A 17,417-nucleotide genomic window follows, 5' to 3' on the forward strand; every position below is an offset into this window, starting at 1 on the left:
GCTGGTTGACTAGCCTTGCTTAGAGAAGGGCCCAAGCTACAACACGTAGCTTCAGGTCTGCTCAGGGGCAGGGTTTCACTGCAGGCCCATCTCTTGTAGGGGAAACAAGAATTCTGTCTTCTGAAAAATGTCAACATGGCCCCGTTTGGTTTTGTTTCCACATCAGAACGAGTCTAGCCCTGATGAAAATGTTCATGAAACCACAATGAAAGCCCCGCCCTGTGAGAGACACTAGCCCAGCAGTGAGCACGCCCTCCCTGATTCAGAGCAAGGTCTTGAACCTGGGTTAGGTTCGGAACTTCAGCTGAGCTGTGGGAACCCAGGTTCTGGGCTATTGGCTATAACGGGGCAGACCAGAGATTCTACCCTGGACCTGAGGATCCTTCCTGACATTTCTGTTGACACTGATACATTTTTGCAAAAAGTCGCAGTTTTGACAAATTTGACACTCTCCGATGGAGTAATCGTTTCTGTAAAAAATTCCCAACCCGCTCTAATCTCTAGCCTGCAGCCACTAGAAGAGAAACCCACAAACCCTCGGGGTGTTGAGGGCTAAACCTAGCAGCCCATGGGGAACATGAGTCTCCAGTGCTCAATCTCCTCTTCTGCAGGGCCACCAACCAAAGAGGAACAGGGACCACGTGCTCACACTTTAGTCTCTCCTACACTATGGGTGCTTTGGTCCCGGCCTGCAGCCAAACCACCCTGAGGTCTTTGGGTGGCTGACGAGCAGCAACCCGCCTTGACGGGGACGGCCATCCCCAGCCTCCTCCTTGCAAGCATACTTTTTCAGAAGAGACTTTTTGAGGGCCTGGGGTCGCTCTTTGTTCTTTTCAGTGCTAAGCCAAGTTGGCAGGGAGGCTTCAGTCTGTAAAGTGATAGCCTCTTTCTTTGATTGAGAACATGCTCCTCTTTCTTTTCCATAGCATGGGGAATTCTGAGGCATCAGCAGGAGACGTAGGGCCGCTTTGCAGAAACTGAGACAGTTTCTGGCAACATTCGGCCCCAGAAATGTAAAACATTTTAACCTCACTCTTCCCCTTCAGCAACATGAGCATGGATTCTCTGACCACTTATTGAAGGCTGGCTCACCTCCCTCTCTCCCCCCCCGCTCCGCCCAACACACACACACACACACACACACACCACACCACAAGCCTTGCAGCAGATGTTTGTTCAGATGTTCTTAACCAGCAAAGTATTATGAAAAATTAAAAACACCCTTGGATAAATGGCAGGGGAAGCCAAATATTGTGTGTGCTGGCTGCTTAAAGGAGAAGACCATAAAGGGCTGGGCTGGGTAGATGGTGCGTTGCAGGAATTACCCTGTAGCTGGGCCTCCAAGGGTATGTTTACACAGCAACCAGACACCAGTGGCTGGCCTGTGCCAGCCGAATCAGGCTTGCGGAGCTGTTTCATTGCTGTGTAGACGTGTGGGCTCAGGGCTGGAGCCCCCACTCTAGGACTCTACGAGGTGGGTGGGTCCCAGAGCCCGGAAGTCTACACGGCAATGAAACAGCCCAAGCCAGAGTCCGCTGGTGCAGGCCAGCCAGAGTTTTTTCTTTGCTGTGTAGACATACCCCAGAGTGAATTCTGGCTGACTCAGAATTTCCCGAGAGTCATATAGCAGAGGTCCAGGACTGACTAGGCTATCGAGTCCAAAATATCTTCTCACCCCTAAAGACAGTCCTCTCAGACACAGCCATGTTGCTTTTCCACGGCTCCACAAAGGACTGTAGGAGTGGGTGGGTTGCATCAAGGAATCCCAGGTGGCCTTTGAGTCCCACGTGGATAAAATTGAGAACCTCTGCTCTATAGCCCAGCATTTCTGTCATGGGATGTCACAGTTACAACACTATGAACCTGCAGTAGTAACCGGACAACCCACAACAAAGCAACACAAACAGCATTGTCACAGTTTCAGGGTAACTGCACCCTTGTTCTCTCTCCATGGTCCACTCCAACAGTCTCAAGTCTGGCGTCAGGCCCCCAGATATGGTGTCTTTGGGCAGGGACAGAGTGGCTCCTTTCTAACCATGCATTTTAAGTCTTCACAGCCTCCTGCCATGTACTGTGATACCCCCAGTGAGCCAGTCTACCCTATAAGCCAGCACCTGTGCGTTGCTTTCTCTCTGAGACCAACAGTGACCACACAGCTCTTCCAAAGCAAAGTACATTTATTCTTAGGGCAAAAGCATCACAGAGAAAACATATAAAACAATAAAAGGGTTTAAATGCGCACTAAATGTACCAGGAATTGCTCATCTTTTGCAGTAGGCCAATGTCCCTTCCACCTCTTCAACAAGGGTTGGGACCTCCCCGTGGACAGAAGGGCCTGGCCCTTCACTGAATCAAAATGAAGCTCCTGGGTCTGTTTAAACTCAACCTTTTGTACCCAAAGCCCTCTCTTTGTCTCTTGGTCTCTGGAAAAGAGATGAAACCAGTCCCTTGCCCTGACCTGACAGTCAAGCTTTATAGACAGGCTTAGGTTTTTCATTAATCGCCCCATAGTGATTCCGGGAACCCCCAAATACACCTCACCTGTATTGATACCAAAGTCTATGAGTATTATACAACTCATGTTGCCTGATCCATCTCAATATAATGGCTTTTTGAGATTTTCATGCTTTCAATGTCAAATACAACAAGGTTCCCAAAGGTACTGACCGTGCTTGCAATATCTGTCACAATCATAGAATCAAAGGACTAGAAAGAATCTTGAGAAATCATCTAGTCCAGTCCCCTGCACTCAGGGCAGGACTAAGTATTATCTAGACATACCCTTACAGGTATTTGTCTAACCTACTCGTGACCCTGTGACACTGTGGTGAAAATCCCACAGCGCCGTCATTATGGCTATAACCGGCATGCTGTGGCATGCCATAACGGTTTTAGTTAGGCATGCAACAACTCATTTGCATGTCGTAGCCGATCCAAAATGGAGTCCTCCATATGGCGTGGACAGAGACCACTCGTCAGGTTATAAACTAGACACACCTATTGGGGTGTTTTGTCCCCCGTCTGGTACTGAGACAAAACCGGAGGTGGTTCTGTCCGGTATGGGACAGGGGACACCATAATGGAGAGCGAGCCACTCTCCCCTGCTGGTGTGACCTCACACACACCGTACATGCAAGGTCATGCTGGTGGGGGTGGCGCAGAGAGCGCTTCAAAATGGCATCCCCCAGGAGGCATGACCTTACATGCACCATGCGTATGAGGTCACTCGGGGGGGGCGGGGTCACACTAGCGGGGGTAGGTTCATATCATTCCTGAAAGTGCCGGTATGTCTGGTATTCCGGGAATGTGTGAGTGGTCACCCAAGCGGCCTGACCATGCCCCTCTGGTGTGTGAGGTCATGCTGTGCCGAGGTTGGTTCTACAAAATGGCGCCCTCCATGGGGGCCAAATGGAATTGTGCCGTGGGCCAGATCTGGCCAGCGGGCCACCAGTTGGACAGCAGCCAGCCAGTCGGGCATGGTTTCCTGGCATACACTAATGCCTCGTCACCGCCATCCTGGCCCCACCAGTCTGACTTCCTGATGCTGCAATGAAGGCCTCCTGATATCGTGACACAAATGTCCCAACAGTGCAACCTACACTGGAATGGTGCAACGTGCCCCTGAGGATCCAGGCTCCTTGTAGGTTGAATCAGTGCTTTTGCACTCGACAGTATTAAAATTCCAGCAGGGTAAATCATAGCTAGCCAGCTAGAAATGTCACACTGCCTGGTGTCCTGTGTAACCGCGTCCCTGAATAACTAGGGTCACTCCGTCTCTTCCAAAGAATCGCTGCGATAAAGAATTGGCACGAGAGAGAGAGCTCTGGTTTTGTTTCAGAGTTGGCAATCAACCGGCGTGCCTCTCCCGAAATAATCATCCTGGAATTCAGCCATGGTCTTTAATGGGCCAAATTGATCCCCTGAGCAAATCATCACATCAATGGATCTGCCCCTGGGGCACAATTGGACCCATTACTGTAATTTATTATTGTCCTACAGAGGACACTCTTCATTGCAAACTGACAAATATTGTGTTCTGAGTTTTCTTTGTAATCCCAACTGTCCGAGACACTTAGTCTGGATCGAGGAGTTTACTAAAACAATGGGAAGCTCAGACGAAGTTTGCTGGTCGGTATTGTTGGAAATGTCAAAATTGTGATGCCCTTTTCCAGCAACATTTCAAATTATAAAAAGGGAGGAGGATCAAAAATTCTGCTGAACTAGACGTGGGTCACAGCTGCAGAGCTGAACCCAGATCCAAACCTTTCCACAGCTCAGGGGTGCTTGGATCCAGGTATTTGGTTCAGCGCATTAGAGCATCCAGATTTGAAGGTTGGAGCCAGATGAGTGTGTTCAAACTTTGGCAGTGTTAATGAGGTGTGAACCATGACTGTGTGGTCCAAACTGGGAATTAGGGGGCTGTTTAGTTAATCTGGGAGTTAGAAGCCAGAGAGAACTACACAGTTTGTCTATGTCCAACAGCCTCATAAAGAATGCCCATTGCATTCGTACAGCTGAGTCTGTCCTTTTCTACCTCAAAGGACGCAAATCATTCAGATGAATGGACTGTGGTTCAAAATCTTGGGAAATCCACTCTGTGGCCAAGTTTGGACCCTAAACCAAGTGAATATTCTGCAATTTTTGCCTGTATTTTTCTTTCAGTTTGGGCTCAAACCTGTGATTCAAAATGAAACTCAGGGGGAGGAAGTGTCCAAATCCAGACCAATCCAAGCCCCAAAATTCCTGCTGATGGGAAACCTGAGACTTTCACCACCCCAGCCGTAAACCCTGAGGGGGTTTGCAACTCAAGTCTGTTTCCTTACCAATGTTTTTTCCCCACATCCATCATACACGTGCAAGTTTACTATTGTAAGGTCGCTTCTAAGCATAGTTGTGTCTTTATAGGGTTCTCTCTGTAGGGCGTGGATCAGCGTTCACTTTGCACTCCCCATCAGTCCCCTGTCAGGGGAAGCTAATGATCCAACTAGCGGACCAAATTCGGTGATGAATCCTGGTCACCTGCCACCTGAGGCACGTTGTGCAGACGCTAAGAAGGAGGGTTCTCTCTAGACATTGTTTTGTTATGGTAGGGTTGCACACAGGCACTGTTTTGTTCCCAAAGGGTCAGTAATAAGCACTGCTTTTGTGTCCTAGGGCCGGTCGTAGGCACGGCTCTGTTATGATAGCGTTGTCTGTGAGCGTCTGATGGATGGTGGCATTAATATGTGACTATCCGGACGTGCTCATGCACGTCCGTGCTTGCAGGCTCGGCTGGCCGTCTCCGGGGAGAGATCAAGGACTGAATGCCATCGTCAAGTCCGGGCGCCATCCCTCCCTGCACATCAGTGGGGTGATGTGGGGGAGAGCTCGCCCATGCTGCACCTGCTTTAGGGCTGGAGAGAGGCCTTCACTCTCCAAGGAGGTCATGCCGCCACCTCCCTCCAGCTCTGTATTTATGTGCCATTAGCACCCCGCCCAAAGAGCAGCCAGCACCAAGGGGTGGGAGACATAAAGGGCCATATCCTCAGCGGGCGTAAACCAGCACATCTCCATTGAAATCAATGGACCATATCCACAGTTGGTGTAAATCAGCACATCTCCTTTGACATCAATGGGCCATATCCTTAGCTGGTGTAAATCAGCACAGCTCCATTTACATCAGTGGGCCATATCCTCAGTTGGTGCAAATCACTACAGAACCATTGAAATCAATGGGCCATATCATCAGCTGGTGTAAATCAACACAGCTCCATTGAAATCAATGGGCCATATCCTCAGTTGGTGCAAATCAGTACAGCACCATTGAAATCAATGGGCCGTATCATCAGCTGGTGTAAATCAGCACAGCTTCATTGAAATCAATGGGCCATCTCCTCAGCTGATGTAAATTAGCACAGCTCTATTGAAATCAGAGGGTCATAGCCTCAGTTGGTGTAAATCAGCACAGCACCATTGAAATCAATGGGCCAGAGCCTCAGCTGGTGTAAATCAGCACATCTGCATTGAGATCAATGGACTGTATGATCTGCTGGTGTAAATCAGTGTAGCTTCATTAGACTCAATAAGCTGGCTTCTCAGCTGGTGTAAATCAACCTGGCTCCACTAAAGCGAATGGGCCAATTCTGCAGATGGTGAAAATGGGTGTAGTTCCCTTGAAGTCAGTAGCTCCTAGACATGGACAGATTTTGTGAATTCAAGAGCTCTATGCTGCTTTTCACCAGCCAAGGCTCTGGTCCTGAGTGTAGAGAGATGCCACAAGTGAATGCATCTGAATCTTCCTCGGGCACTATTATTAGCAGTGATAACACCCGGCTCCCTGTACGTGACCATTCGGTACATGATTCTAGGAAGCAGCCACCTCATCTAGGAGAACTTGGCTCCTGGATGACCACATACCCTTGACATAACTTAACGCTTTCAGTTTAAATTTAGTTCCTCTGATGCCCCCCTCCTCCCTTACCACTCCTTGTGATTTGGAGTACAGGCCAGACAGAGAGAGCAGGGAACAATGCCTTATAAGATGTCTGCCTGCAGCGGGAGATGAAATTACACTCGGGAAGGGATTTTGCTCAGGAACAATTCTAGCGCGGGCTTGTGATTGCATTGTCCCTCTGGCCATATCGCTTCCCTTTCCTTTCCCAGGTTTCTTTCCAAGCCTTGAAACCTGCCAGCGTAAAAAGAAAGGATAGGATTGCTGAGTGTGCTGCCTGGCTCTAGCCAAGACTTGTAGCATGACCTTGGGCAAGTTTCTTGACTTCTCTTGGCCTCCATTCCCAGCCTGTCGGACAGGAGTAATACCTCTCTAGCTCTCCTTTGAGTGTTCATTTCCCTGCCATTGCAGGGTCCTCATGCATGGGTGCAGCTTGGCCCCTCCTGTTTTCCGCCTGTGGCACACAATAATCTAGTCTCCTGTGGGTCTCATTTCCATTGCTGGGTTTTGTGTGCAGGGGCCAGGTGGTGTTGGTGGCTCATGACATACAGGGCATCTGACTGGATGGTCTGGTGGTCCCTTCTGGACTTAAACTCAATGGCTATGATATAGTGCTAACCATAGGAGGAGGCAATGGGCCCAGTGACTAGACCACTGACCTGGGATATTAGAGATCTGGGTTCTGCTGCTGGGTGACATTAGGCAAGTCCCGACTCCTCCCCCCGTGACTCAGTTTCCCCATCTGTAAAACAGGGTAATGCTACAGAGAGCTTTGAGATCTACTGATGAAAAGCTGGCATTGGTACTATCCCCGTTTTACACATGGGGAACTGAAGCAGAGAGAGGCTAAGTGACTTGTCCAAGGTCATACAGAAAGTCTGTGGCAGAGTCAGGACTTGAACTCACATCTCGGCCTACTGTCCCAACTGACAGCCATTCTTTCTCCATATACTAATATCTCCATTGCCTGGCTGGTCTACTTAGATTGTAAACTCTTGGGGTCAGGGGCTGTCTCCTACTGAGGGCTCAGTTGTGAACCCAACTAAACACCTGCACTGGGAAATCAAAGGGCATAAGAAAGGAGCCCTTTTAAGCCCATGTATATCTACCTGCATTGCCACAGCTTGGAAGGAGATAGCAGCCAATGGTAGGTAGGGAGTGGGTGGACCCTAGGCTCTGACCCCCTAATGCGGGGTCAGTAAGCCGTGCCAAGAAAGGAACTGGTATATGGTACTCTCCGAGTCACATTTCAGTCCCTTTAGGTTTTACTGGTTTATGGGTGAAATAAATATTCCATGCCTACTTGCATAATGACAGGTCTCAGAGTAGCAGCTGTGTTAATCTATATTCGCAAAAAGAAAAGGAGTACTTGTGGCACCTTAGAGGCTAATAAATTTATTTGAGCTCGAATAAATTTGTTAGTCTCTAAGGTGCCACAAGTACTCCTTTTCTCCATGCCTACAGTTTGGCTTTTGAGTCACTTGGGAAAAGTTTAGCACTTTGGCTCTAGCATCCTGCATGTATTTAGTTGTGCATTTAACTTAAATTTAACAGAACAGTTATTGCACATTAAACAAATAGTGATTAAAACCACATTTATTGAGGTTTAGCAGCTATGTGAGAAATGCAGATCTTATTACAGAGTTGCTTGGTCTCCGGAGTGTGCTTTTAATAACTCCCTGCACATCAAGACACATTGTGGCTGGGTTTTAAAAAGAATCGATAAGGGAGGGCCAAGATCTGGGAGGGCTAGTGGATAGGGCACCAGACTGGGAATCAGGAGACCTTGGTAAAATTCACAGGTCAGGTAAAAATTGCCCGTGTGACCTGAGGTAAGATGCTTAAGCTCCTCTGTTCCTCCATTCCTTATCTGTGAAATGGGGGTAAAACTTCCCTACACTTGTAATGATTGTGAAGTGCTCAGATACTACAGTGATGAGGTGAGATAAACATGCAACTAGAGAGCAAACAAGATACTTTGTTGGTGTAAATCAGGGAAGCTTCATTACCAAGGTATATTAGCTGAAGCACAGCGCTCGTCCCCAATCTTCTGACTGGTACCAATAACATTTGTAACTATGCAGACTACGGTAACGAAGATAATACTAAACAACCCTCATGCTTCAAAGCACCATCGACTTGCCTGTGAGGGTCAGGAAGGCATTCTACTTTATTCCCCAAGCCCCAAGTACATTGATGACTAGAGCTAACAGGCTGTATTCTCAGCTAGTGTAAAGCAGGGTAGCTCCATTGAAATTAATGGCCATATCCTCAGCTAGTATAAACCAATGTAGCGCCATTGAAATCAGTAGGCTGGATTTTCAGATAGTATCGCTTCTCTGAAGTTAATCAGCCTCCAACTGACCTCAGTAAGAGCTAGATTGAGCCATGGATTCACACCAGGTCCTTTGCAGGAGCAGATTCTGAGCATTATTAGACACGGGTTGTCATTAGATTAATTACACCAGTGTCTTGGTCCAGACACAGCTCTATCCCTGCGTTCCTGCTTTACTGGACATTCCTGTTATGACTAGACCCTTAAAAGCCACAGACCTCACCTAGCTGACACCACCTTGGCAATGCAGGGGTAGCAATCTCAGCACATCCTGACTGAGCTCAGACAACGACTTTAAAGCAAACCCCCCCCCCAAAAGATTTACAAACATCTATAATGCTGAAACTTAGAGCTGTGCTAAACTGTTGTACCAAACTGAGATGCCAGGTGAGACTCTAAATTCAAGCCAGAAACTATGATGATGAGAATCATATAAGTATGAGCGAGCGAGAGAGAGAGAGAGAGAGATGGGTACCTATGGAGATGATAGATAATTAGGTGGATAGATGGACATGTATGCATGGGGATAGATGGATGGACAGGTATGCTTAGGGAGAGAGAGAGAGAGAGAGATGGTTTTGGCTGGTTTTATGGTAGTTTGTACCAGGAGTTGCACAATGTCAAGTTCAGTTTTAAGCAACCCAGGGCCTACTTTCGAAGAGTCCCCAGCTTGAGTTTTGAATGTGCTCTGGGTTTCCTGTGGTTCCATAACCTGGACTGAATTAGTGTAAATGGTGAAAAACATGTGACACTTGAAGGGGTCCCACAGTGGCTCTAATATCCTGAATCCAATACAGTTCCTTAACCACAAACCCTTTCTTCCTCTTGACTTTCTGATCCCTCGATCTGCCCTTGTGTATCTAACCTGGCAGCTTTGTCCCTATCTCCCCATCCCTACGTTTCAAAACCAGTCCCTTCCGGGAATACCCCTCAACATTGGGCCTGTTTGTGCTCCAAGAGCTGGAGCAAGTTATGGTGACTCAAGCCCCATCTCTACTTACAAGGAAAGGGCTCGATCCTGCACCCTTTCCTTACATGAGTAACCCCCAAGGTACTGTCAGGTCCAGCCAGCGCTACTGCATACATTTGTTTCCTAGAGTCCAAATACCACCCGCCACGTCAGATAGCGACCAACTCCTGCACAATGAGTTGCCAGATTCAAGTCAACCCAAGCCAGCTGCTCAGAAGGGAGAGAGGGGGAAAAACAGGCTTTCTCCGATGATTAAAAGCCTGCCCCGCAGTGCCCAGCCTGACGGAGGACGGTCTGTACCTCTGGCTTTACAGGCGCTGTGATAAATAAAGAGCAAAGCTGCCTTTAGAACTGTCCTCTGACTTTCTGGTGTTTCAATTATCTTTGCTGCTGGGATCCATCCACAAGCGCCAGAGTAAATTACTAATAGGGTATTCTGAGCATGGCATGGGCTGTATTGCCTACATAAAACAGACCCAGTCTTGGCTGCAGGCTCCTGAATGCTGAGGGAAAACTGGCTGGAGGTAATTGAAGACAACAACCCTTTGCAGCAGAGGAGGCTTGTGAGAGGAAACAGAGATTGTGTTGACAGGCCAGATCTGGATTCCTCTTGCTGAGATGCCCCCTCCCTGGGTGTACGCGCTGTGTGTAACATCACACTTTCCTGCCTCCTGTTACAGAAAGGGGACACAACCGGGGGCGGGGGGGGGGAGGGGGAAGAAAGACCCTTCCATTTATAGAAGACAAGAGCAGAGGGGAGGCAGGCCTCAGCTGTGGTGTATGCCGAGGGTGGCTGCTGGACCCTGATAGAACACTGCTCAAGCCAAAGCCCATTGAAATCAGAGGGAAAACTTCAGTGAACTTTGGATCAGGTGCTTTGCCCAGGCCAAAACGTCAGTAAAGACTGCTACTCAAAGACTGCTACTCACAGACTGCGACTCAAATTTCTTTTTGCTCAAACTCCTCAGGGAAAAAAAATCACTTACGGGCAGAGGAAATAAAATTTCAGCCTAACAGGTGATCACTGAACTTACAAGTGTGTGAGCAGAGGGGGCCGTAAGGGAAATTGTTCTGCAAGTATAAATCCACTGGGCAGCACTGGGCACCAGTAATAATAATGGGGGTGATGATTAAAAATATATTTCCTAAGAAAGAAAGAAAGAAAGAAAGAAAGAAAGAAAGAAAGAAAGAAAGAAAGAAAGAAAGGCCAGACTGTAGCTAACCTCTGGAGACTATAAGAAGTTTCCACCTCCTTCTTGGGCCAGAGCAAGCCAGAACCCCAATGAGATTCATGTCTTCATGATTCATGAGATTCATGTCTTCTGGCATCCGGAAAAGGACCTAGGGGTGACAGTGGACGAGAAGCTGGATATGAGTCAGCAGTGTGCCCTTGTTGCCAAGAAGGCCAATGGCATTTTGGGATGTATAAGTAGGGGCATAGCGAGCAGATCGAGGGACGTGATCGTTCCCCTCTATTCGACATTGGTGAGGCCTCATCTGGAGTACTGTGTCCAGTTTTGGGCCCCACACTTCAAGAAGGATGTGGATAAATTGGAGAGAGTCCAGCGAAGGGCAACAAAAATGATTAGGGGTCTGGAACACATGAGTTATGAGGAGAGGCTGAGGGAGCTGGGATTGTTTAGCCTGCAGAAGAGAAGAATGAGGGGGGATTTGATAGCTGCTTTCAACTACCTGAAAGGGGGTTCCAAAGAGGATGGCTCTAGACTGTTCTCAATGGTAGCAGATGACAGAACGAGGAGTAATGGTCTCAAGCTGCAGTGGGGGAGGTTTAGATTGGATATTAGGAAAAACTTTTTCACTAAGAGGGTGGTGAAACACTGGAATGCGTTACCTAGGGAGGTGGTAGAATCTCCTTCCTTAGAGGTTTTTAAGGTCAGGCTTGACAAAGCCCTGGCTGGGATGATTTAACTGGGAATTGGTCCTGCTTTGAGCAGGGGGTTGAACTAGATGACCTTCTGGGGTCCCTTCCAACCCTGATATTCTATGATGCTATGATTCTATGATTCTATGCCATGTGCCCCAAGGTGGGTGAGGCCATGGCTCTACCTTTTGCCTAGCCAGAAGCATAATCTCTCCCTCTTCAAGGATGACCATGCCAGTGCCCATGTGTGCAGCATGGCATATCCAAGGCAAATCCCTTCTGAGTCAGGATTTTGGTTGCTACACTCCTCCTGGCATTACACAGAGCACCATATAGCCCGTGCAATGGGACTGGGGGAGCAGAGAGGGTGTCTAACTCATGCACTGTTATAACATCATGGAAAAAGTGACACAAATGTGACCAATTTTCCAGCTTTTCCCAGTGAGGAAATACACAGAGATTGGGTCGCTTCCTTTTTTTCTTTCCCTCCTGGCCCACAAACTCTTTAAAGAGATGTGTAGGATTCTTCCAGGAGGGAGGAACATGGTTTATGTTCGAGGCCCTGGCTCAGCAAAGTATTGAAGCGTGTGCCCAACTCCAAGCGCGTGCCCAACTCCAAGATTGCTCAAGTGATTCTGGGTGCCCATCTTGCGATGCCAGAAAGGGCCCTGATTCTCAAAACATGCTGAGCAATCACCCTCTGAACCTCACCCTCTGCTGAGGTTCTGGCCCACCATTTGGTAATGATTTAAAGTTATCAGTTGATGGCTGTTGAGTGGCTGATATGAGCAGAGCTGGTGGGTCTCAAACCATCTCTCGTGGGTTCATGTCCCATAAGCAACCTTCTCACCTGGCCCTAACTGGTCTCGTCTAAGGAGGGTTCAGCACAGATGCCAAAGAATGACAGCGGATGGAGAATGTACGCAGTGTAGTTGTAGCCATGTTACTCCTATAAATGAATGAAATTCAGTTCTCCTCTCACTCTAAGGAGGACCACGTGGATCAGGGTTAAGGCATGGTAATGGACAGCGTGGAAGAAGCCAGCACTTTTGCTGCCCATTCTGCTCCTTGGAGACAGGGCTCCAGATCCCAGGGCCGCCGATCTGCCAGGTTTCACCAGCCTACTGAGACTTCAGGAATCCGTCTGTGCCAGGACATCCCAATCTTACTTCCAACAGGTGGATTTTTTCCTGGCAACAGAAGCCCACTTTGCATTTTCTTATGCAATCAGTCCATTCCCCTTTTCAAACGAGCCCCATTCCTCAGCCCCATACACCTCTCACTGGCCATTTAGGATTATAACTGTGGCAGACTTTCATGTGCCAACATACAAAACACAGACCTACCCTCAGAGGTTGAAATCCTCTCGCGTCCCCTACGCACGCATGACCCCCATGCCCTTCCCGCTTCTTGTCCATCTGAGTCTGCCTCTCCTCCACTACCCTGCCAGGGCACAGCACGGGATCTCTGAATGCTCTCCGTGCCTGTGAACTGAACCCATGCCTCTGAGAATGGGTAGGGAACTCATCTTCACTGTCACCCACTGCAGAACCAGCTTCACTCCCTCATGGCTGCAGCAGTCCCGGAGCCTTAAAATCCTTCCTTTCCTGCCAAAAGAGGAAGGGAGCTTTGTAACCAGAAACTCAAGGTTATACCAAGATGTGCAATCTGCAGGGCAAGAAAGCCCTGCAGGAGAGGTGGGCTTTCAAGGTTCTAGGACAGTAGGCGCCCAATGAAAATAAACCATGCCCATCCCATCTCCAAGACACGTACATTCGTGAATATTGTTACGATGGGCAGGTGGAATGGACACATCTGCCCAAGCTTCTGGAATGGTGACCATTAGCCCAGCCCTTCTAGCTCCCTGCATAGACCTAGTTGGTGTTGGTCCTGCTTTGAGCAGGGGGTTGGACTAGATGACCTCCTGAGGTCTCTTCCAATCCTAATCTTCTATGATTCTCTGACCTACTCCTCTTGGTCTTTGGACTCCGAACCCCCTGGACTCTCCACAGGCACCACTCTGGGGCCAAATCCTGCCTCAATTTATGCCCTGTGTAATCCATGGGAGCAGAATGCAGGACAAAATTTGGCACCCTGCAACGTTATAAGCACTCTACAGGGAGTGAAGGCAGTTTGCGCTGTGTGTATAAAGAACCCAATGTTCTGGCTCCAGAACATCTGAAGGACAATTCATCCCTCAGGGGAGGGAGGCTCGGGTGCAGATTTATCAATGCCAAAAGTCTGTGCAGAAAGTTCACGATATTGGTCACAAGGAGACAAAATCCAGGGAAGGGCTTATGTTTTTCATGGGCCCAGTCCACTGCCCACCAAAGTAAACAGAAACCTTTCCACTGACTTCAATGTGCTTTGGATCCCATCCAATGTCCTTTACAGTACCAAAGTGTCGGACCCAATCCTGTGCTCCCATCCACCACTGCAGCTCCTGAATCACTCCACTGACTTAAATGTAGTTACTCCAGATTTACACTAATGGAACAGAGACAAGAATATAGGGCCTGATCCTGAACCCATTAAAGTCAATGGCTTTAAAGTCCCATTCATTTCCAGAGTGTAAGATCAGGCTTTTAATCCATTATTTATTAAGATAGAAGCTAGAGGTAGAAAAGACCATTTATCTCCGGCCCCGAGAAGCAGAGTAGCTACACTCCCTGTGTGCATTTACTAACGTTTAGCCAGTCTTGTTTTAAATGTGTCAAGTAATGGCTTTCAGTCAGTTCCCACCGAGACCATCCCACAGACTGATAGATCTCATCCCTGGGAAGTTTTTACACTTCCCCACCAAAAAAAATGGCCCTTTTTCCTTTTATGAAAAATGTTGTATTTGAAAATTCTGGTCTAGGAGGATGGAAAATCATTCCGCTGGCGGAAAGGTGCAGTGTATTTATTTTAAAATGAAAAATCTGCCCACTTGGAAAACTAGTGGCGTGAAACTGTGTTCAGACGTTTTGAAAAGCTGGTGAATTTAAAAGATATAAATATATTTTGACCCGCTCTAGAATGGACTGATGCCTATCTCTCTAGCCTATTAATATGGCTCTCATTACTACAGAATGTGAGCGCCTTGCAGCCTTTAATGTATTGATGCTCAGAACGCACCATGAGGTAGGGTGGTGCTGTTATCCCCATTGTACAGATGGAGAACTGAGGCACAAAGAGGCTAAGTGACTTGTTCAAGGTCCCACGGGAAATCTGTGGCAGAGCATGGACTGGCACCTACCCCTCCCAAGTCCTAGGCTAGACCCATAACCACCATCATTAGAGTCCTTTTATGCCTGTTTGTCCTCTCTCTTACTAGGATGCTCTTACTAGGATGTTCTCCTCTTGCTGGTCCGCCGTTTGCAGACCGTTACGTCTGGGGCCCTTGCTATGTGAAAGAAACCAGAGGAGGTCCCAGCCCAGCTCTTCCTTTCTCAGAAACCCTCAGATGAAATATGGGGTCACAATCTCTCCAGGGTAGCAAAGCACCCGCCATGTTCTGCTACTCCGCCTGTGGGCCAAGTTGCTCTGAGCTGAACGAGCACCCCACGTCGGCAGCAGCATGACACATTCACATCCTCTGGCGTTCCCCGGCTCCTTTATTTGCCTTGACTTTTTAACTAGCAAGAAAGGCTGCTGGAGGTGTTGCTCCCCTCCCCGCCCCTCCACATCTGATAGTTAATCAGTGTCTCTTCAGAGAAGCCGGGCCAGATCCTCAGGTGGTGTAAATCAGCATGGCTCCATTGACCAGTCAAACTATGCCAACGTGCAACAGCTGAGAGTCTGGTCCCATGGGCTTTGTACACCAGCTGTGGATCTGACTCCATTCATTCAAGGGAGTGACACCAATTTGCACCAGCTGAGAGGCTGTTCCACCACAGGTTTTTTGGCCCCCTCTCCCTGGAATTACCCATTTTCTCACTGATGCCTTAAAATCTTCTGCTCGTCCTAAATGGAAACAGTCCTCGGGACACTTCCCAAGCAACAAGTTGGATCATTATTAAAGCAATGGGCCAGATCCTTGGCATCGTTTTAAACCAGTCAGTGGAAATATTCTGATTTACACCACCTGAGGATCTGGCTCAGGTCCCCACAAGAGTTCACTGCATGAATTGCCATGGTGGGTCCTTCATTTCCTAGCTCAAAAGCAAACCCTTTGCAAAAGGCAGACAGACCTGCTACTGCCTGATGGCCTCCATCTGTTGTGTAGCCTTTAACGCGCCAACGGTGTGAGAAAGTGCTTCCTAAAGACATCTGTGGGGCTTCTGGATTTCAATCCAGTCCAGAAAGAGCGAAGGGTAAATGTAGCTGCCCTGCCTTCAAATCTTTATTTCTTTCGTTAATTTTGTAGGAACCAACGGGGCAAACCCTCCAGTAATTCATCTCTGACACTGACATTTGGATGCATTCTTGCTCTCTTTCTCAGTCTGGGCCAGATCCTCAGCTGATGTACACAGCCACAGCTGAAGTCAATGCAGCGACACCAATTTACATCAGCTGAACATCTGGCCCTCTCTGTGCTATATAGGAAAGGAAATACACACAAACACAGGCATATGAACACGACTTAACCAAATACTCAAGGAATCAACAGGATCAGCTGTGTAACAGAGCGGATCTAAGAAAGGTAGAATGGAATGAGGCTCATTGCACTTGTTATCCTTTTGGGCAGTCCCTTAAGGCAGCAGGATGCTCAGTATGCATGGACTTTCGCCCGGCTTTCTCTCTGCATACCTAGCATACGTGCACACTGAGGCTTCATATGCCACTGTGTTGTGCTGCTCTTAGAAACTGTGGGGTGGATTTGCTCACTTGCTTTAAGGCAAACAAGTATTTCTTATTGGCATGGAAAACCTTGCAGCATTAGATTTCCCATCCCCGTGTGGAAAGGCGGAAGGGGAGGGATTTGCCTCTAACCGGGGGCAAGAGGATCAAACGTATCCCTTGTCAAATGGAATTCAGCCCTCAGCTTTTCTCTTGGGAAAAGAGAAGCCCCTGGGAGTTCCATTATATTGCTCAACTGCAGATTTGACTCCAAGAGCTGGCCCGAGGGCACAGTCCCTCTGCTGCCCACCTCCCGCAGCAGGACCTGGCCAAGTGACAAAGGGTAGCTCCAGATAGGCTCGGCTCTAACCTCATAATGCACAGAAGGCAACAGCCCTGCTTCAAACAGCCCTGGCCATGCCTCCTGCAGTAGGTTGAAAAGATACCTACTTTGATGTTAGCTGGGTCAAACAGGACTTCCTTGGGGGTCTCCGGCTCTGGTGGTGGTGCTGGCTTAGGTGCTGCCTTCGGTTCCTCTTTCTTTGGTTCGGGCTTCTTTGGGTCAGGCTTCTTGGGGGGCATGCTGCTTTTTCGACTGTTTTACAAAGAGGAAAAAAAAGAGAGACGGAGAGGGAGAGAGAGTCAGAGTAGGGGTGGCTGCTCAAGGATAAAGCAGAGCACAAGTCACTCCTCCAGCGGAGGTCTTTATCCCTGCCAGTCCCTTAATGTCACACATTGTGTCATTCACCCAGCCCATCACATGCCAGGGCCCACAATAGGGGCACTGCTATAAAAGGGCAAGACATTTACCCTGCTATTTTAGAGCAGTCCGTTATGGCATTGTTATGAATTAGCACTGAAATGGAAAGAGAGTTTGGGGATTTTAGGCATGAGGTTGGAGCCTGATCAAATTTTTCTGGGGTGTGTGTGTAGGGGAGGGGGGAGTGGATTACACTGCAGGTTCCCATCTCTTTGTTCTGTGTCCAGTGGACTCTGCCAGGTACCTTTAAAGCTCACCTGTTTCTGAGTGACCAGCTCT

The 17,417-nt window shown here is 48.4% G+C and overlaps 1 protein-coding gene across 2 annotated transcripts in view; it reads right to left on the reverse strand.

Annotated features, from left to right (window-relative positions):
- MYL3 (myosin light chain 3) overlaps positions 1 to 17,095 on the reverse strand; it is a 41,584-nt gene extending 24,489 nt beyond the window's left edge. The window contains exon 1 of one of the 2 annotated variants that reach the window (XM_048837364.2): positions 16,829 to 17,095. In XM_048837364.2, coding sequence (XP_048693321.1) covers positions 16,829 to 16,960 — 132 coding nt within the window. In that variant the 5' untranslated portion in view covers positions 16,961 to 17,095. The remainder of the gene's footprint in view (positions 1 to 16,828) is intronic. The other variant, XM_048837365.2, reaches the window with a different exon arrangement.
- Between the last annotated feature and the right edge of the window lie 322 nt (positions 17,096 to 17,417).

The sequence above is a fragment of the Caretta caretta genome, chromosome 2 (assembly GCF_965140235.1).
Source record: "Caretta caretta isolate rCarCar2 chromosome 2, rCarCar1.hap1, whole genome shotgun sequence".
Classification (NCBI taxonomy): Eukaryota; Metazoa; Chordata; order Testudines; family Cheloniidae; genus Caretta; species Caretta caretta.